The sequence below is a fragment of the Tamandua tetradactyla genome, chromosome 3 (genome assembly GCF_023851605.1).
Source record: "Tamandua tetradactyla isolate mTamTet1 chromosome 3, mTamTet1.pri, whole genome shotgun sequence".
Classification (NCBI taxonomy): Eukaryota; Metazoa; Chordata; class Mammalia; order Pilosa; family Myrmecophagidae; genus Tamandua; species Tamandua tetradactyla.
This window is the reverse complement of record NC_135329.1, coordinates 209,339,606-209,361,161: the sequence shown is the minus strand read 5'-3', so window position 1 is coordinate 209,361,161 and position 21,556 is coordinate 209,339,606. Positions and strand designations below refer to the sequence as shown.

Genomic DNA, 21,556 nt, shown 5'->3' with positions numbered 1-21,556 from the left:
AGGAGAAAGAGGCTGCTGTTGGAAGGTTCAAGGTGTTCAGAATGGGTGCCAGAGGAAAGGATGGAGGGCATCTGAATTTTAACTAGACGGAAGATAAACAAGGTATACAAGAATCAGTGTTTACAAGTCAATTTACTGACAAAAGGGTCTTCCATGGGAGAGATGGAGAGACAGCAGGATAGAGAGGCACAGAGAAGGGAAAAGGAGGATGAGAACATGTGCTCTGTAACGGGAAAGCCAAAGTGAATGGGTTTCTTTGAACTTTTCCTCAATGGCCACCATTCTAATTATTTTAACTGGACTATTTTGTAGAATATAAGCAGGAAACTGTTGTCTGAATCTAAAATCCTAGAACCCCAGCTCCTCTCAAATAACCTAACTGACAGACAGCTGAGCAATGGGCAGGCATTGCCTTCACGGAGCTGACTGGTCATTTGGGAGCAGGTCCTGGGGTGCCCACAGCCTGGGAGGGGGTTCATCTCACCTGTGCTGCTTTGAAAGGACCTTCTCCACTTTCCCAGTAAGGACACTCCAAACGTAGAGGGAGCCCTCGGCCGAGCCTGCTGCCACATAACTGCCATCAGGGCTAGGATAAAGGAAGGGAAGGGAAGTTGTTAAGCCCCCTATTCAGCAGCTCCAGGCCCTCTGCCCCAGATGTGGTATTTATTCTTCCTTTATGAGGCAAACACATGACCACTCCTGTTTACCCAGAAATCAGAATAGAATGTGTAGCCTTCAAGGGCATACTTGCTGTACCCTATTATTGCAGCCTTACTCTCTACAAGTGGACTACAAGGCCCAACCAGCGATCAGACTCAAGGTCTCAGAGATATTTTTATATATTTATGCAGCACACAGGAAGAGTGAAGTAAACCCCCCAAATGACTAAGAGTTTCAATGAAAGTAGGAAAGTAAAAAAGGCAGCATCATTTGTGGAGAAGCTTCTTTACAATATAGGAATAGGCACTGGAAGAGAAAAACAGGCACTAGAAAAAAGGAGTACTAGGAGAGAGAAGAATGCTAGAAAGGAAAGAGACTGATGGTGGTCTCTAACAGTGAACTTATGGGCTAACTCCTGGACAGGTGGGAGGAGGCAGTGAGCAAATTAGCTCTATTTCCCCAAGGGGAAAATGCCCCTGGCCTAACCACTGATTTCAACCAAGCCGCTGCAGATGGTGGTGGTGGGGGCATCACCACTAACCTGAATACAACTCGGGTCCAATCAGAGCCGCACTTGAATCCTGGTGCACTGAAACAGACAAGAGGTCACTACATTACCAAGGCCACTCCCGGCACTCAATAAAGAAGATGGCAAGAAGCCAGGGTCTTCATACAATCTTCAAAATCTAGTAAAACTCAAAGGAAACCAAACCCCACATGTCTTTAGTTACCTAAATGTCTGCTTGATAGCATTTATTCGTAGATCAATAATTTTTAACAGGTCATCCCGGGAGCAGCTTAGGAGCTCAGTTCTTTCTGGGTTTAAGTCCAGGGCAGTAATCTTTCCTAACAGCTCCATCTCACGGACTATACTCTCTGACCTAAGAGACAGATGAGAAAATGCAACATATCAGGATCAGAACTTCTTCCCTTTAACCAGGATATCATACCATTAACTTAAACAAAAAAGGCACCACTATTCAACTACAGTGTAATACTCTCCAAGGACAGCAAATGTGTTTCCAATCTTATAAAAATAACCTGTGGCTGCTTTTATTTTCCCTTCAACAGATCCTATGGTAGTGCTGAGAACCGGAAATGTGAATTTGGTATGAATTTCTTTGCCCATTTTTGGAATGACAAGAAAATAGCCATTCAGAGTTTCTGACCAGAATGAACTGACCAGTACTACTATCTAACGAATATAATTTCAACCAAAAGCACAGGAACTTGTTTGAGGGTAAATGGCTGCCTTATATGCGAAGTGTGTTGATCCCTCCTAGGTTTCCTGCCACACTTGCTAAATTCAGCTGGGCTCCTCCAATTCCAGCTTGGGGGTCCTAGATCTGGTAATGTGGCCCCAGGGCAGGCCCAGGAGGAGATCATTTGCCACCTACTCAACTCCTTTCTTCTTCCTTTTATTCTTCAAATTTTTTTCCTTGCCTCAGTCACCATGTTGGTGACACAGCCAAAAAAGGTACCAAATTTAGGGACTTTGTCATAAACTTTCAAGAAATTATTTTCTACCTCACAAGTTAACTAAGCAAGAGAATCTATCTGATTGTTGCTAAATATGTAACTTTAAGCAAGTTACTCAACTCCTTTGGGACTTGGTTTCTTCATCTGTCAAATTAGGGGTAAACTAGGGGTATATTCTATACCCACTGTAATTCTACAATTCCAAGATTTAAAGAAGCTAAGTAAAGGTTTGACTAAAACTAGAAGTGGTGCCCAGGACCCGTGAGCTTCATCCAGGCCTTTCTGGAACCCTATTATGCTTCAAAGCCCCACCTATAATCACTGTTCCCTCACTTTACACTCTCTACAATCTGGCTTCTACCCCCAGCTGTCCTCTACTGAATCAGATCACCAATTAATGATCTCCTAACAAAAACACCCAATGGTCTCATTTCAGGCCTCACCCACCCTGCCTGACTTCTCCTGGCATCTGACGGCTCTGATTTGTCCCCAGCCCCAACCTCGGTCCATCATGGGATTCCCAGCTTCCTGCCCATTTCTGGCCACCCTTCCTTGGGTAGTTCTTTAAGCGTTGTCTTCACCCTTTCTCTTGCTGCTTTACATGCCATCCTTGAGCTTTTCCCAACTCTTCAATCCTGCCTGTTCACTAAGGACTTCTGATTTTTCCCTCTATCTTCAACCTCTCCACAACTTTTCTTATGTTTTTTCAAATGCCTATTAGAATAAGCCATGAATCAATGTCCACATCTGAATGCATTCTCTAAACCTTCTCCTAACTTCATTCTCATTGATACACCATCTTTACTTCTTCTCATCCTCCACATTTAACTCCAATCTATTTCCCCAACTTCATCTCCTAGTGCTTTCAGTTCAGGTACTCATCATCTCTTTATTGATTTTCCTGCTCCCCAATACATCCACTAAATGGCCACAGAAGTAATCTAATAGAGTTACAAGAGACAATCATTTTCTTGCTAAATAATCAATGACTTGTCAGATTAAGTCATTTGGAAATGGAGTAAAGCCAACCTGATTCCAACTTCCCCTATTAGTTTCATCTGCCTATGTGCCCTCCCCTCACCTGCCTGCTCCATCTTAGCCACACCAGGTCACTCTGCTGTTTTGGTTTGTGCTTGGGCTGGAATGACTTTCAGTGGCTTTGCTGTGTTGTGAAGGCTACTTCTCCTCTGACGCTAACCTTAAAAGATGTTCTTTAACATACAGAAGTACTCATCTACAAGACAGCCACGCCCACCAACTGGAACAGTCTCCTCAACAAATGGTGCTGGGAAAGAATAAACGAGGACCACTAACTCACATCTTATACAAAAATTAACTCAAAATGGATCAAAGAACTAACTACAAGAGAAAGGATCATAAAGCTCCTAGAAGAAAATGTAGGGAAGCATCTTCAAGATCTTGTGGTAGATGGAAGTTTTTTAGACTTGATACCCAAAGCACAAGTAATGAAAGAAAAAAGAGATAAATGGGTCCTCTTCAAAACTGAATACTTTTGTGAATCAAAGGACTTAGTTAAAAAGGTGAACATGGGGTGCCAAGATGGTGGCTTAGTGAGGAGCAGGATTTAGACTGTCCTCCAGAGCAGCTAGTAAATAGCCAGGAACAGTACAAAACAACCGTTGGGACCATGTCAGTGACCGGACGACACACAGTGTACCCTAGTCCGGACCAGCTGTGAGCCCACACAGAACCCTGAGTACCCCAAGCTGAGGCAGCCAGCACCCCTCCCCCACAGGCTGTTTCCCAGAGGGGAAAGGAAAAGACTTTACCAGCAGCAGGGGCTGAGCCCAATCAAGCTCCAACTGTGGAATTAATTAACAAATTTTGACTACTAAAAATAGGCCCCAGCTCAGCTGAAATTTGAGTAAAAGCTGAGGTTGCTGGTTTTTGCCCCAGCACAGAGGGGCAGGGCTGGTGGGAAAAGAAAAAAAAAAGAAGTTTTTTTGGACTAGATACCACATAATACTTCAAAGGGTCTGGGCCCTGAAGGAAAGGAGGGGCACATAGGATCTGGAGATAAACAAAGCAACATACCAACTTAAGCTCTTGATTGGCAAACCCGAGGATCGGGGGTGGGCGGGTGTGTGGCTGGGGGGACTGTGATGGGACACCTGCTCTGAAAAGGATTTTTCTTTTATTGTGGTTGTGTTTCTATGACTTGACTGCTCCTTGGATACAGTTGCAGGGCTTCGCAGGCTCCAACTGCCCCACACATAGGCAGAATTAAGCTTGTTTTAGTGTCTGTCTGGAGCCTGTGACTTCCCTAGGAGAGGGGTAGGGCCCAGCTCAGGTGGAATCCTCCCTCAAGGAATTCAGACCCCAGGGTCTGGAAAACAGAAGGATTAAAGCCAGCCTACAACCTCTCCTCTGTCTCAACCACACTACCAGCAGGGAGAGTCTGCTGAAGTTAAAGGTACCACACCACCTTATGCTAGTGGGACCCGCAGGGAGAAAAGTGCTACACACTGGGCAAAATAGGAAAAACACAGAGTCTAGAGGCTTCATAGGAAAATCTGCCAACCTGCTGGGTGTTACCCTCAGGGAAAACTGATGCAGGTGACTTCCCTCCTGAGAGGAGGCCAGTCTGGTATGGGAAAATCTGGCTGGGATCTATAATACCTAAGTAGACCCTCCTAAGGAGGTAAAAAAAAAAAAAGAAGAAAAAAAAGGCACCATACAGGCAGGGCAAGAAACAAGAAAACAAGAACTGAAAAATTCTTATCTGTTAAACAAAACCTAAGCCAGAGGTCTAGGATAAGCTGAACTGAATGTCAAAGAACAGACAGACAAGAAAGTCATCCAGCAAGAAAATCCTAGGTAAAAAAAGTGAAAACAATCTCCAGAATAAACTAATTAAGGAAATTAAATGCCTAGATACCAGCAAAAAATAACGAACCATACTAGGAAAACTGAAGATACGGCTCAATCAAGGGAACAAACCAACAATTCAAATGAGATACAGGACTTGAAATAATTAATTCAGGTTGTTCAAATAGACATGGAAAACCTCATCAAAAATCAAATCAATGAATCGAGGGAGGATATGAAGGCAAGGAATGAACAAAAAGAAGAAATTGAAAGTCTGAAAAAACAAATCACAGAACTTAGGGGAATGAAAGGCACAGTAGAAGAGATGAAAAAAAAAAAATGGAAACCTACAATGTCAGATTTCAAGAGGCAAAAGATAGGATTAGTGAACTGGAGGATGGGACATCCGAAATTCAACAAGCAAAAGAAAATATAGGGAAAAGAATGGAAAAATATGAGCAGGGACTCAGGTAACTGAATGACAACACAAAGTGCACAAATACACCTGTTGTGGGTGTCCCAGAAGAAGAGAAGGGAAAAGGAGAAAAACTAATGGACGAAATGATCACTGAAAATTTTCCAACTCTTATGAAAGACTTAAAATTACAGATCCAAGAAGTGCAGCATACCCTAAACAGAACAGATCCAAATAGATGTACTCCAAGACACTTACTAATCAGAATGTCAGATGTCAAAGAGAAAGAGAGAATCTTGAAAGTAGCAAGAGAAAAGCAATCCATCACATACAAGTGAAGCTCAATAAGACTACGCACAGATTTCTTAGCAGAAACCATGGAGGAGAGAAGACAGTGGGATGATATATTCAAGTTACTAAAAGAGAAAAACTGCCAACCAAGAATTCCAGCAAAATAAATATATCCAGCAAAACTGTCCTTCAAAAATGAAGGGGAAAGTAAAACTTTTTCAGACAAAATTCACTAGGAGAATTTGTGACCAAGAGATCGGCTCTGCAAGAAATACTAAAGGGAGCATTAGAGACAGGAAAACACAGGAGAGAGAGGTGTAGAGAAGAGTACAGAAATGAAGACTACCAGTAAAGGCAAAAAGAAGAAAAATTAGATATGACATATGAAACCCAAAAAGCAAAATGGTAGAACAAAGTACTGACTGCCCTTACAGTAATAACACTATATGTTAATGGATTAAACTCCCCAATCAAAAGACACAGACTGGCAGAATGGATTAAAAAAACAGGACCCATCAATATGCTGTCTACAGAAAATGCATCTGAGACCCACGGATAAACATAGGTTGAAAGTGAAAGGTTGGGAAAAGATATTTCATGCAAATAACAATCAGAAAACAGCAGGAGTAGCTATACTAATAGCCAACAAATTAGACTTCAAATGTAAAACAGTTAAAAGAGACAAAGAAGGACACTATCTACTAATAAAAGGAACAATTCAACAAGAAGACCTAACAATCATAAATATTTATGCACCGAGCCAGAATGCGCCAAAATACATGAGGAAAACACTGAAAAGAGAAATAGACACATCTACCATTATAGTTGGAGACTTCAATTCCCCACTCTCCTCAAAGGACAGAACACGTAGACAGAGGATCAATAAAGAAACAGATAATTAGAACAATACAATAAACGAACTAGACTTAACGGACATTTATAGAACATTACACCCCATAACAGCTGGATACACCTTTTTCTCAAGTGCTCATGGATCATTCTCAAGGACTGATCATATGCTGGGTCACAAAGCAAGTCTCAATTTAAAAAGACTGAAATCATACAAAACACTTTCTCAGATCATAAAGGAATGAAGTTGGAAATCAATAACAGGCAGAGTGCCAGAAAATGTACAAATATATGGAGGCTCAATAACACACTCTTATATAATCAGTGAGTCAAAGAAATTACAAGAGAAATCAGTAAATATCTCAAGGCAAATGAAAATGAAAACACAGCATATCAAAATTTATGGGAAGCAGCAAAGGCACTGCTAAGAGGGAAATTTATTGCCTTAAATGCCTATATCAAAAAAAGAAGAGCAAAAACTGAGGTATTAACTGTCGCTTGGAAGAACTAGAGAAAGAAAAGCAAACTAACCCCAAAGCAAGCAAAAGGAAAGACATAATGAAGATTAGAGCAAAAATAAATGAAACTGAGAACAGGAAAACAATCAAGAAAATCAACAAAACCAGAAGTTGGTTCTATGAGAAAATCAGTAAGATTGATGGACCCTTAGTGAGGTTGACAAAAAGGAGAAAATGCGAATAAATAAAATCAGAAATGGGGGAGGAGACATAACCACTGACCCCACAAAAATAAAGGAGGCAATGAGAGGATACTATGAACAACTTTATGCTAATAAACTAGACAACGTAGATAAAATGGACAACTTCCTAGAAAGGCATGAACAACCAACATTGACTTGAGAAGAAATAGACGACCTCAACAAACTAATGTCAAGTAAAGAAACTGAATTAGTCATTAAGAAGCTCCCCAAAAAGAAAAGTCCATGACCAGATGGCTTCACATGTGAATTCTACCAAACACTCAGAAAGAATTAGTACCAATTCTGCTCAAACTCTTCAAATAAACTGAAGAGGAGGGAAGGCTACCTAACTCATTCTATGAAGCCAACATCACCCTCATATCAAAGCCAGACAAAGATATTACAAAAAAAGAAAACTACAATCCAATCTCTGTAATGAATATAGATGCAAAAATCCTCAAAAAAAATATTCTTGTAAATCAAATCCAGCAGCACATTAAAAGAATTATACACCATAACCAAGTAGGATTCATCCCAGGTATGCAAGGATGGGTCAACATAAGAAAATTAATTAATGTGATACACCACATCAACAAATCAAAGCAGAAAAACCACACGATCATCTTGATTGATGCAGAAAAGGCATTTGACAAAATTCAACATCCTTTCTTGTTGAAAACACTTCAGAGGATAGGAATAGAAGGGAACTTCCTCAACATGATAAAGGGAATATATGAAAAACCCACAGCTAACATTATACTCAATGGGGAAAAATTGAAAACTTTCCTCCTAAGATCAGGAACAAGACAAGGATGTCCACTATCACCATTGTTATTCAACATTTTGTTGGAAGTTCTAGCCAGAGCAATTAGACAAGAAAAAGAAATACAAGGCATCAAAATTGAAAAGGAAGAAGTAAAACTTTCACTGTTTGCTGATTATATGATACTATACGTTGCAAACCCTGAAAAATCCACAGCAAAACTACTAGAGCTAATAAATGAGTACAGCAAAGTGGCAGTTTACAAGATAAACACTCAAAAATCTGTAGTGTTTCTATACAGTAGTAACGAATGAACCATCTGAGGGGGAAATCAAGAAAAAAATTCCTGATGTTCTCACAAGCAGCGGGGATAACCAAAGCAATAGGCTGAGCCCTCAATCTTGGGGTTTGTTCATATGAAATTTAACCCCACAAAGGATAGACAAAGTCTACTTAAAATTAGGCCTAAGAGTCATCCCCAAGAGAACCTCTTTTGTTGCTCAGATGTGGCCTCTTTCTGTAAGTCAACACAAAAAGCAAACTCACCACCCTCCCCGCCCCTCTACATAGGACATGAATCCCACAGGTGTGGACCTTCCTGGCAACGTGGCAAAGAAATCCTAGAATGAGCTGGGACTCAGGATCAACGGACTAAGAAAACCTTCTTGACCAAAAAGGGGAAGAGCGAAATGAGAAAAAATAAAGTGTCAATGGCTGAGAAATTCCAAACAGAGTCGACAGGTTATTCTTAGGTATTAAATAGTTATCATCTTTTTAGTTAAGGTGTAATGGAGAGGCTGGAGGGAACTGCCTAAAAATGCAGAGCTGTGGTTCCAGTAGCCAGGATTGTTGAAGATGAATGTATAATGATATAGCTTTCGTAATGTGACTGTGTGACTGTGAACACCTTGTGTCTGATGCTCCTTTTATCTATTATGGACAGATGAGTAAAATATATGGATTAAAAATAAATAAATAACGGGAACAACAAGGAAAAAAAGGTGAACAAGCAGCCTACTCAATAGGAGAAAATATTTGAAAACTGCATATCCAATATATATCCAGAATATAGAAAGAAATCCTATAACTCAACAATAAAAAGACAACCCAATCAAAAAACAGGCAAGAGGTTTGAATAGACATATTTCCAAAGATGGAATACAAAAGTACTCATCTCTTCTTCAGCACAGCATTGTTTTTTTTTCCTTTCTTCCCTATTAAATTTTTTTATTAATTAAAAAAATCAACACAACATTTAGAAATCATTCCATTCTACATATATAATCAGTAATTCTTAATATCATCACATAGATGTATATTCATCATTTCTTAGTACATTTGCATCGATTTAGAAAAAGAAATAGAAAAACAGAAAAAGAAATAAAACGATAATAGAGAGAAAAAAATTTTAAATAAAATAAAAAAGAAAAAAAGAAAAAAAAAACAAAAAAAAACTATACCTCAGATGCAGCTTCATTCAGTGTTTTAACATAATTACATTACAATTAGGTAGCATTGTGCTGTCCATTTCTGAGTTTTTGTATCCAGTCTTGTTGCACAGTCTGTATCCCTTCAGCTCCAATTACCCATTATCTTACCCTATTTCTATCTCCTGATGGTCTCTGTTACCAATGACATATTCCAAGTTTATTCTCTAATGTGGTTCACATCAGTGGGACCATACAGTATTTGTCCTTTAGTTTTTGGCTAGTCTCACTCAGCATAATGTTTTCTAGGTCCATCCATGTTATTACATGCTTCATAAGTTTATTCTGTCTTAAAGCTGCATAATATTCCATCGTATGTATATACCACAGTTTAGCCACTCGTCTGTTGATGGACATTTTGGCTGTTTCCATCTCTTTGCAATTGTAAATAATGCTGCTATACTATTAAAATTTAAAATAGCTGGTCCTTTATTTTCCTAGAAACTAGTAGAAGATGTAGTACATTGCACATGCTCAATAAATGTCAACCTCAGGGTAAAGAATATTAAACTATTTAAAATGGCAGATCCCTGCCATTTCTAGGGATCTTCAAGTCACATTCCATAAGCAAAACATCACTGTACTTCTACTGCGCACAGACCCATTCACCCCCAAGCTCTTGGGTATTATACCGGATGTCCCAAAAACGAATTTTCTTGTCGAAATGCCCACTCATTACACATTGCTCTGTGCAGACAATATCATTGCAACTGGATCCTGCAAACACTGTCTTTATGCCTGAAAGAAAAACAAAACATTTTACAGGCAAAGGTACCCATGATGTAATACTGGTACCCTCTAACCACTAAGTCATCAGAACTATTAATATGTAAATGAAGCTGCAGCATGATGACACTGTTACCTCCTCAGTGCTACTGTGAATAAGAAACTAGACTTGAAATTCAAGCCTTATCACACTAAAATGTAGGAACAACCCCCTCTCTAATTAATGTCTAGTTGTACACATAGAGAGAGAGAATGAATTTCCTCACAGACTTTGCTGCGTAGATCCCAGAGTTTAAGGGTCCGGTCATGGCTTCCAGAAACAATACGTGCATTGTCCAGTAGGAACTTGGCAGACAGCACTTTCCCACTGTGTCCTGTGAGGGTGTGCTAGGAGAGAGAACACAGCCATGTTGTAAACCTCAGGGGTTCCACATGTTTACTGTTCCAGAAAAGTACCAAAGGTATTCAAAACTTCAAATGAGTCAGATTGTACAACATCCTTAAGACATGGTTGAGACACAAAATGATGAGAAGCAAAGGGAAAAGAATACTAAGCAGTTTCATAAATTGGTTCTGGAACCACAGAAGCTACGTCTTTAATATGACACAATTTATCCCAACAGTTTTGGCCAGAAGAGTAACTAAGGGAAATTCCCAAAAGCCTATTTGGAGTAATGCCCAGAATTGTGGTATTAAGACTAAAAAGATAAGTCTCCTACTAAAAATAACATTAAAACAAACAAACAAAAAACAAAAAACAAAAAACTTCACCCTTAAACAAATGTTAAAATAAATTTAGATTGAAAAGCTAGTGATCAATGAAAGGATGGGGTAAGGGGTATGTTATATATGAATTTTTTCTGTTTTCTTATTTCTTTTTCTGAATTGATGCAAATGTTTTAAGAAATGATCATGATGAATATACAACTATGGGATGATATTGTGAATTATATGCAGAATGGAATGATCATATGGTAAGAATGTTTATGTTTGTATGTTGGTACATTTAATAAATAAAATAGATTAAAAAAAAGAGGAACTCAAACTACAAGTACCGTCCTTATTCCTCTTGCACTCCTAAAATGTATTTATTTGTTCAACTATTTATCTATGTAGAGCAAAATCTCACTGATGTGAGATTTCAGCGTCTTAAATGACTGTTTTCTTTTCTAGTTTTTAAACTAAAATTCTAATTTACTTCTAAATTATATGTGTAGTGATATACATTAACACAAATATATATTTTAGCACAGATACCTGTACTGTTAGAGTATATCAAAATAAAAAAATGTAAAAGCCTGGATTTTACCACAGTACCTACAAAAGCTAGCTCCATATTTAAAATCAGAATAGACAGATTCATCGCAGACATCATTTACAAAAGAAAACATCAATACTCTTTATATAAATAATTAAAACCCATGCAGTTTTTTCAGTCAAAGGTCTCAGCTTGAAAACATCAGATCATAACCCCAGAGTTCAACATCCCATCAACGAAAATCCCTTTGTAAGTAATCTGTTGGATGCCGACCACAGTGTCTTCCCTGGGCTCTCCAAGGAACATCAGAAAGGGATATCACTGTGTGTCAGCTGCCCTTCTGCCCATCACAGCACTACTGGAGCCAGATGGAAGAGAGGTAGCTGGGAACCCCCTGGGTGCAGGGAGGGGACCTGGGGAGTCAGACCTTTTACTATTCATCATTGACCTCTTTTCAGTATGGGATCAAAACTTTTATATTTAAAAAACCCCAAAGGCTCAGAAGAAATTCACTCATGTCTTTTTTGTCTTAACTTAAAAAAATGCTTAAAAAAAGACCCTAACATAGATAATACAACTGCTAACTCACTGGGTTGCAGACCAACTCCCAAAGTGAAGATCTCAGAGGTTAGTACTAAATTTGTAGTATTTCATTTTTAAAAATCAGCCTTTCATCTATTCTTAGTAATGGATCAACCCTACTGTAGTACAGGAATAGAAACCATAGGACCATATACACATCTACTTTCAGAGGGTGTTTCCATGGATTAAGACTTGTCTTTTCCACATTTAAACCTCTCTGAAATTGGGCTGGCACCTTCCGACAGCTGTCAGCCAAGTGGCAGTTGTGCTGTAATTGTTGGAAAATTCCCCACTGATCCCTTCTGCAAAATCAAGAAAACTTTGGCAAAATGGTATCTTATATTACAGTCAATACAACACAGGAATAATGATTCTACTCAGTATATATCATCTGATCTGTGTCAATCACTGAGGCAAGACAGAAAACATGGGTAGGCTACTTATTATGTAAATTAATTTCTCAAACTCTTAACAAATAACTACCTCATCATAATTTTTAAGTTGTGTGTCTGTGTGGACTGTCGGTTTTCTTATTATGAAAGTAAAAATAACATTTCACAAACAATGGAAGGAAAATACATCACTCATAAATAGACTGTGTGAATACACTTATTTTTGCAGACTTTAACATCTGTGAAAAAGGAACAACCTCTTTCTCAATGGTGAAGCAAGAACTAGACAAGGTACCATGTGCACAAGGCACTGGTGATAGCATTGATTTTCTTTCTTTAATTCCTTCTTTTTCAAGAGTCTTCAAAATAATACCTGAATAATCTTCAAGTACTGAGAACATGATTTAATTAAAATTTTCTTAGCTAGCACACACCTAGGTCACTTTAAAAGTTTCACTAAATGACGTTAACACAATAAAGGGACATTTTAATTTTCAGGCTCTTCATTTGTATTATTATCTGGACTTTCATTCATTTTGTTCTCGATGGAAAACTCAGCTGGAATTCTTCCTGAGACTTGACAAGATCCATTTCTGTGCTCTTGATGGTACAGAACTTAGGCTCCTACAAGCATTTACTTTTGTCATTTACACAGTCCTTGCTCATACTGATTTAAAATTCCCTTCTCTTAGTGTATTCTACATGTAATTTTAATAGTTCATTTTAAAACTACATTAAAGTTTTACTTTCTACTTTTAACAGGGACTAAAATATTTGGGGCAGTGGCTGTCCCAAGAGGCCAAACCTCAAAGTGGGGAGGCTCAAAGAATTTTTTTATTATAGGGCTTTACAGAGACTCTTCCTATGCCTCATGGCAGACACTCCTTGCCAACTATTCATTCTAAACCTAAAATTACTCATTTAGGTAATCCAAGAAGTTCGATTTGACTTAGTCACACAGCTAACGTTAACACTAACCAAAGACAACAGATTCTAGAGAAATGCAGAACTCCACAAGGAAGTTTCTAATAAGAAAACCATTGTCTGAAACCCAACCCTCACTTTGGTCACTTCCCATCACCATTAGAGGTAGAAGCAGGGTGAGGTCTTCAACTCAATTCCTTAAGGTAAACTCCACAAAACCCAGGCAGTTTTGAAATGACTAGTAGGAATTTCAGAGGCCTTCTTTCAATAACAGGCTGTACTGAAGATAAATTCATTAAAAGGGCTTAAAAGCAAGCATTCAACCAGCTACTTTTTACATTTCAGTCTTTTCCAACATCATTCCTTACCATATAAGCTAAGGAGACACTGGTTAGGGCAGGAATTACCCCATAAGTTTCGGAACATGGATGAATGGTCTCTTTACACCCTCCAACAGCATCTGTTAACCAGGGCCTATAAGGAGAACAGAGATCCCTACAACAGGGAATGTATTTTACTTCCTGAACCCTGGTAAGTCTTTCATGAGCGTTCTACGAGGACAGAAAAGTTCTATGAGGAAAGGCCTCCTGAACCCCAACCATATTTATCCAGAGAACAGGATATGGTTATAAACAGAGGTCCTAAAGGCTAATGAGCCCAACAAATGAGGCTAGGGTACCAGCATACCATCACTAGCCTCCAACTTAATAGCAGCTCCACCAACAAAAGCCTGAGCTGCAGTATAATGAGATCACAGTCTCCAATGCAACTCTGGCCCACCTCTACAATCAAGTTCACCTGAAAAGTTTACCTGAACTTTTTGTCTTCCAGGTCTATCCCTGTGCTTATAGGTCCCGTTCCTGTTATTTCTTATTTCAGACCCAAAGGCTGAGGTCCACCTATGCAGAACTCTTTTATGAACTAAAAATATCATTCTACACAACTGGTTGACTTACCAAATGGTTCCATTTTTTCTAAAGGGACTAATTTAAGGAAGGCAAAAATTTACCTCTTCAATAATTGTTTAGTTTTGATGTATCTCGGGGTCTAGAAAATCCAGATTAGCTGAACACAGGAAAAAGCAGAGGCTTGGGAATCTAGGCCTCAATTAAAATTCTAGATTTATTATTTCCTAAATTTGTGACTTTAGGAAATTTATCTAGCTTCCCTGAACCCCATTTTCCTCATCTACCTCCCTGCCATGATTTTTTTTTTTTGTATGCCCTTCCATCTATTTAGGTCTTCTGTGATTTCTTTTAACAGTTTTTTGCAGTTTTCTTTATACAGGTTTTTTGTCTCTTTAAATTTATTCCTAGGTATTTTATTCTTTTAGTGGCAATTGTAAATAGGATTCGTTTCTTGATTTTCCCCTCAGCCTGTTCATTACTAGTGTATAGAAATGCTACAGATTTTTTAATGTTGATCTTGTAACCTACTTTGCTGTACTCATTTATTAGCTCTAGTAGTTTCGTTGTGGATTTTTCCGGGTTTCCGACGTATAGTATCATATCATCTGCAAACAGTGATAGTTTTACTTCTTCCTTTCCAATTTTGATGCCTTGTATTTCTTTTTCTTGTCTAATTGCTCTGGCTAGAACCTCCAACACAATGTTGAATAATAGTGGTGATAATGGACATCCTTGTCTTGTTCCTGATCTTAGGGGGAAAGTTTTCAATTTTCCCCATTGAGGATGATATTAGCTGTGGGTTTTTCATATATTCCCTCTATCATTTTAAGGAAGTTCCCTTGTATTCCTATCTTTTGAAGTGTTTTCAACAGGAAAGGATGTTGCATCTTGTCAAATGCCTTCTCTGCATCAATTGAGATGATCATGTGATTTTTCTGCTTTGATTTGTTGATACGGTGTATTACATTAATTGATTTTCTTATGTTGAACCATCCTTGCATACCTGGGATGAATCCTACTTGGTCATGATGCATAATTCTTTTAATGTGTTGTTGGATATGATTTGCTAGAATTTTATTGAGGATTTTTGCATCTATATTCATTAGAGAGATTGGTCTGTAGTTTTCTTTTTTTGTAATATCTTTGCCTGGTTTTGGTATGAGGGTGATGTTGGCTCCGTAGAATGAATTAGGTAGTTTTCCCTCCACTTCGATTTTTTTGAAGAGTTTGAGGAGAGTTGGTACTAATTCTTTCTGGAATGTTTGATAGAATTCACATGTGAAGCCATACGGTCCTGGACTTTTCTTTTTTTTTTTTTTTTCATCGTTTCTTAGTACATTTGCATCGGTTTAGAGGAACTAGCAACACAACAGAAAAAGATATAAAATGTTAATATAGAGAAAAGAAATAAAAGTAGTAATGATAGTAAAAAACAACAACAAAAAAACCCTATAGCTCAGATGCAGCTTCATTCAGTGTTTTAACATGATTACTTTACAATTAGGTATTATTGTGCTGTCCATTTTTGAGTTTTTGTATCTAGTCCTGTTGCACAGTCTGTATCCCTTCCGCTCCAATTACCCATTATCTTACCCTGTTTCTAACTCCTGCTGGACTCTGCTACCAATGACATATTTCAAGTTTATTCTCGAATGTCCGTTCACATCAGTGGGACCATACAGTATTTGTCCTTTAGTTTTTGGCTGGACTCACTCAGCATAATATTCTCTAGGTCCATCCATGTTATTACATGCTTCATAAGTTGATCTTGTCTTAAAGCTGCATAATATTCCATCGTATGTATATACAACAGTTTATTTAGCCATTCTTCTGTTGATGGACATTTTAGCTGTTTCCATCTCTTTGCAATTGTAAATAACGCTGCTATAAACATTGGTGTGCAAATGTCCGTTTGTGTCTTTGCCCTTAAGTTCTTTGAGTAGATACCTAGCAATGGTATTGCTGGGTCATATGGCAATTCTATATTCAGCTTTTTGAGGAACCGCCAAACTGCCTTCCACAGTGGTTGCACCATTTGACATTCCCACCAACAGTGGATAAGTGTGTCTCTTTCTCCGCATCCTCTCCAGCACTTGTCATTTTCTGTTTTGTTGATAATGGCCATTCTGGTGGGTGTGAGATGATATCTCATTGTGGTTTTGATTTGCATTTCTCTAATGGCCAGGGACATTGAGCATTTCTTCATGTGCCTCTTGGCCATCCGTATTTCCTCTTCTGGTAGGTGTCTGTTCAAGTCTTTTTCCCATTTTGTAATTGGGTTGGCTGTCTTTTTGTTGTTGAGTTGAACAATCTCTTTATATATTCTGGATACTAGACCTTTATCTGATATGTCATTTCCAAATATTGTCTCCCATTGTGTAGTCTGTCTTTCTACTTTCTTGATGAAGTTCTTTGATGCACAAAAGTGTTTAATTTTGAGGAGCTCCCATTTATTTATTTCCTTCTTCAGTGTTCTTACTTTAGGTTTAAGGTCCATAAAACCGCCTCCAGTTGTAAGATTCATAAGATATCTCCCAACATTTTCCTCTAACTGTTTTATGGTCTTAGACCTAATGTTTAGATCTTTGATCCTTTTTGAGTTAACTTTTGTATAGGGTGTGAGAGATGGGTCTTCTTTCATTCTTTTGCATATGGATATCCAGTTCTCTAGGCACCATTTATTGAAGAGACTGTTCTGTCCCAGGTGAGTTGGCTTGACTGCCTTATCAAAGATCAAATGTCCATAGATGAGAGGGTCTATATCTGAGCACTCTATTTGATTCCATTGGTCGATATATCTATCTTTATGCCAATACCATGCTGTTTTGACCACTGTGGCTTCATAATATGCCTTAAAGTCCGGCATCGCGAGACCTCCAGCTTCGTTTTTTTTCCTCAAGATGTTTTTAGCAATTCGGGGCACCCTGCCCTTCCAGATAAATTTGCTTATTGGTTTTTCTATTTCTGAAAAATAAGTTGTTGGGATTTTGATTGGTATTGCATTGAATCTGTAGATCAGTTTAGGTAGGATTGACATCTTAATTATATTTAGTCTTCCAATCCATGAACACAGTATGCCCTTCCATCTATTTAGGTCTTCTGTGATTTCTTTTAGCAGTTTTTTGTAGTTTTCTTTATAGGTTTTTTGTCTCTTTAGTTAAATTTATTCCTAGGCATTTTATTCTTTTAGTTGCGATTGTAAATGGGATTGGTTTCTTGATTTCCCCCTCAGCTTGTTCATTACTAGTGTATAGAAAAGCTACAGATTTTTGAATGTTGATCTTGTAACCTGCTACTTTGCTGTACTCATTTATTAGCTCTAGTAGTTTTGTTGTGGATTTTTCCGGGTTTTCGACGTATAGTATCATATCGTCTGCAAACAGTGATAGTTTTACTTCTTCCTTTCCAATTTTGATGCCTTATATTTCTTTTTCTTGTCTAATTGCTCTGGCTAGAACCTCCAACACAATGTTGAATAATAGTGGTGATAGTGGACATCCTTGTCTTGTTCCTGATCTTAGGGGGAAAGTTTTCAATTTTTCCCCATTGAGGATGATATTAGCTGTGGGTTTTTCATATATTCCCTCTATCATTTTAAGGAAGTTCCCTTGTATTCCTATCTTTTGAAGTGTTTTCAACAGGAAAGGATGTTGAATCTTGTCAAATGCCTTCTCTGCATCAATTGAGATGATCATGTGATTTTTCTGCTTTGATTTGTTGATATGGTGTATTACATTAATTGATTTTCTTATGTTGAACCATCCTTGCATACCTGGGATGAATCCTCCTTGGTCATGATGTATAATTCTTTTGATGTGTTGTTGGATACGATTTGCTAGAATTTTATTGAGGATTTTTGCATCTATATTCATTAGAGAGATTGGTCTATAGTTTCCTTTTTTTGGAATATCTTTGCCTGGTTTTGGTATGAGGGTGATGTTGGCTTCGTAGAATGAATTAGGTAGTTTTCCCTCCACTTCGATTATTTTGAAGAGTTTGAGGAGAGTTGGTACTAATTCTTTCTGGAATGTTTGATAGAATTCACATGTGAAGCCGTCTGGTCCTGGACTTTTCTTTTTAGGGAGCTTTTGAATGACTAATTCAATCTCTTTACTTGTGATTGGTTTGTTGAGGTCATCTATGTCTTCTTGAGTCAAAGTTGGTTGTTCATGTCTTTGCAGGAACCCGTCCATTTCATCTAAATTGCTGTATTTATTAGCGTAAAGTTGTTCATAGTATCCTGTTATTACCTCCTTTATTTCTGTGAGGTCAGTAGTTATGTCTCCTCTTCCATTTCTGATCTTATTTATTTGCATCCTCTCTCTTCTTCTTTTTGTCAATCTTGATAAGGGCCCATCAATCTTATTGATTTTCTCATAGAACCAACTTCTGGTCTTATTGATTTTCTCTATTGTTTTCATGTTTTCAATTTCATTTATTTCTGCTCTAGTCTTCGTTATTTCTTTCCTTTTGCTTGCTTTGGGAGTAGTTTGCTGTTCTTTCTCCAGTTCTTCCAAGTGGACAGTTAATTCCTGCATTTTTGCCTTTTCTTCTTTTCTGATAAAAGCATTTAGGGCAATAAATTTCCCTCTTAGCACTGCCTTTGCTGCGTCCCATAAGTTTTGATATGTTGTGTTTTCATTTTCATTTGCCTCGAGGTATTTACTAATTTCTCTTGCAATTTCTTCTTTGACCCACTCGTTGTTTAAGAGTGTGTTGTTGAGCCTCCACGTATTTGTGAATTTTCTGGCACTCTGCCTATTATTGATTTCCAACTTCATTCCTTTATGATCCGAGAAAGTGTTGTGTATGATTTCAATCTTTTTAAATTTGTTAAGACTTGCTTTGTGACCCAGCATATGGTCTATCTTTGAGAATGATCCATGAGTACTTGAGAAAAAGGTGTATCCTGCTGTTGTGGGATGTAATGTCCTATAAATGTCTGTTAAGTCTAGCTCATTTATAGTAATATTCAGATTCTCTATTTCTTTATCGATCCTTTGTCTAGATGTTCCATCCATTGATGAGAGTGGTGAATTGAAGTCTCCAACTATTATAGTATATGTGTCTATTTCCCTTTTCAGTGTTTGCAGTGTATTCCTCACGTATTTAGGGGCATTCTGGTTCGGTGCATAAATATTTATGATTGTTATGTCTTCTTGTTGAATTGTTCCTTTTATTAGTAGATAGTGTCCTTCTTTGTCTCTTTTAACTGTTTTACATTTGAAGTCTAATTTGTTGGATATTAGTATAGCTACTCCTGCTCTTTTCTGGTTGTTATTTGCATGAAATATCTTTTCCCAACCTTTTACTTTCAACCTATGTTTATCTTTGGGTCTAAGATGTGTTTCCTGTAGACAGCATATAGAAGGATCCTGTTTTTTAATCCATTCTGCCAGTCTATGTCTTTTGATTGGGGAATTCAGTCCATTAGCATTTAGTGTTATTACTGTTTGGGTAGTATTTTCCTCTAACATCTTGCCTTTTATATTATGTACATCATATCTGATTTTCCTTCTTTCTACACTCTTCTCCATACCTCTCTCTTCTGTCTTTTTGTATCTGACTCTAGTGCTCCCTTTAGTATTTCTTGCAGAGCTGGTCTCTTGGTCACAAATTCTCTCAGTGACTTTTTGTCTGAGAATGTTTTAATTTCTCCCTCATTTTTGAAGGACCATTTTGCTCGATATAGGAGTCTTGGTTGGCAGTTTTTCTCTTTTAGTAATTTAAATATATCATCCCACTGTCTTCTAGCTTCCATGGTTTTTGCTGAGAAATCTACACATAGTCTTATTGGGTTTCCCTTGTATGTGATGGATTGTTTTACTCTTGCTGCTTTCAAGATCCTTTCTTTCTCTTTGACCTCTGACATTCTAACTAGTAAGTGTCTTGGAGAACGACTATTTGGGTATATTCTCTTTGGGGTGCGCTGCACTTCTTGGATCTGTAATTTTAGGTCTTTCATAAGGGTTGGGAAATTTTCAGTGATAATTTCTTCCATTAGTTTTTCTCCTCCTTTTCCCTTCTCTTCTTCTGGGACACCCACAACACGTATATTTGTGCAGTTCATATTGTCCTTCAGTTCCCTGATCCCCTGTTCAAATTTTTCCATTCTTTTCCCTATAGTTTCTGTTTCTTTCTGGAATTCAGATGTTCCATCCTCCAAATCACTAATTCTATCTTATGTCTCTTTAAATCTATCATTGTAGGTATCCATTGTTTTTTCCATCTTTTCTACTTTGTCCTCACTTCCATAAGTTCTGTGATTTGTTTTTTCAGTTTTTCTATTTCTTCTTTTTGTTCAGCCCATGTCTTCTTCATGTCCTCCCTCAGTTTATCGATTTCGTTTTTCAAGAGGTTTTCCATTTCTGTTCATATATTCATCATTAGTTGTCTCCCGTATCTCATTTGAAGTACTGATTTGTTCCTTTGACTGGGCCATATTTTCAATTTTCTGAGCGTGATCCGTTATCTTCTGCTGGCGTCTGGGCATTTAGTCATGTTTCTCTGGGTGTTGGACCCAACAGGTTGAAAGATTTTTCTGTGAAATCTCTGGGTTCTGTTTTTCTTATCCTGCCCAGTAGGTGGCGCTCGTGGCACTCGTTTGTCTGTGGGTCACACCAGTAAAAGGTGCTGTGGGTCTTTTAACTTTGGAAAACTCTCACTGTGGGGGAGGTTCACCAGCCAAAGTGGCTTGGAAGAGTGCCAATACGAATCTCCCAGCCGGCCCGGGGATCTGAACACGGGGAGGGTCGCCAGCCGCCGCAGCCTGGGAGAGCGCCCGTCCGAATCTCCTAGCCGGCCCGGGGCGCCAAGTGTGGCGGGAGGGCGCCAGCCGCCGGGGCCCGGGGGAGTGCACCATTCCCAGCTGGATCAGGAAGCCACGTGTTTGGAAGGGACCCCGGTCACCGTTCTCCGTGGCCTGGGGATCTCCGATCCAATTCTCCCAGGTGGTCCGGGGGGCTGCGCATGGGGGGGCGCCAGCCGCCGCGGCTTGAGGGGACCGCCTGTCCAATTCTCCCAGCTGGCCCGGGATGGAGGGAGGGAGGGATTCCGGCCACCTGCCGCCCCAGCCCGGGGAAGCCCGCGCCCCTCGGCAATCTCACCGGAGTGGGTTCTCCCAGCCAGTCAGCCATTCCAGAATGGGGTACGCTGTCTTCTTAATCTCTGTCGTGGCTCCGGGAGCTGTTCTGTATCGTTTCTACTCCCCTAGTAGCTGTTCTGGAGGAGGAACTAAGACCCATGCGTCTTACTAAGCCGCCATCTTCTCCGGAAGTCTCTGCCTGCCATGAT

At 38.8% G+C, this 21,556-nt stretch overlaps 1 protein-coding gene and 1 non-coding gene across 4 annotated transcripts in view; both read right to left on the bottom strand.

The window, feature by feature from the left end:
• Positions 1-21,556, bottom strand: part of ATG16L1 (autophagy related 16 like 1) — a 70,823-nt gene that overhangs the window by 12,603 nt on the left and 36,664 nt on the right. For all 3 annotated transcript variants that reach the window (XM_077155448.1, XM_077155449.1, XM_077155450.1), the window contains 5 exons: positions 10,466-10,586; positions 10,106-10,211; positions 1,392-1,541; positions 1,202-1,249; positions 485-586 (listed from right to left, as the gene is read on the bottom strand). In XM_077155448.1, the coding sequence (XP_077011563.1) occupies positions 485-586; positions 1,202-1,249; positions 1,392-1,541; positions 10,106-10,211; positions 10,466-10,586 (527 nt within the window). The remainder of the gene's footprint in view (positions 1-484; positions 587-1,201; positions 1,250-1,391; positions 1,542-10,105; positions 10,212-10,465; positions 10,587-21,556) is intronic.
• Positions 11,641-11,906, bottom strand: LOC143678586 (small Cajal body-specific RNA 6). The gene has a single exon (XR_013173366.1).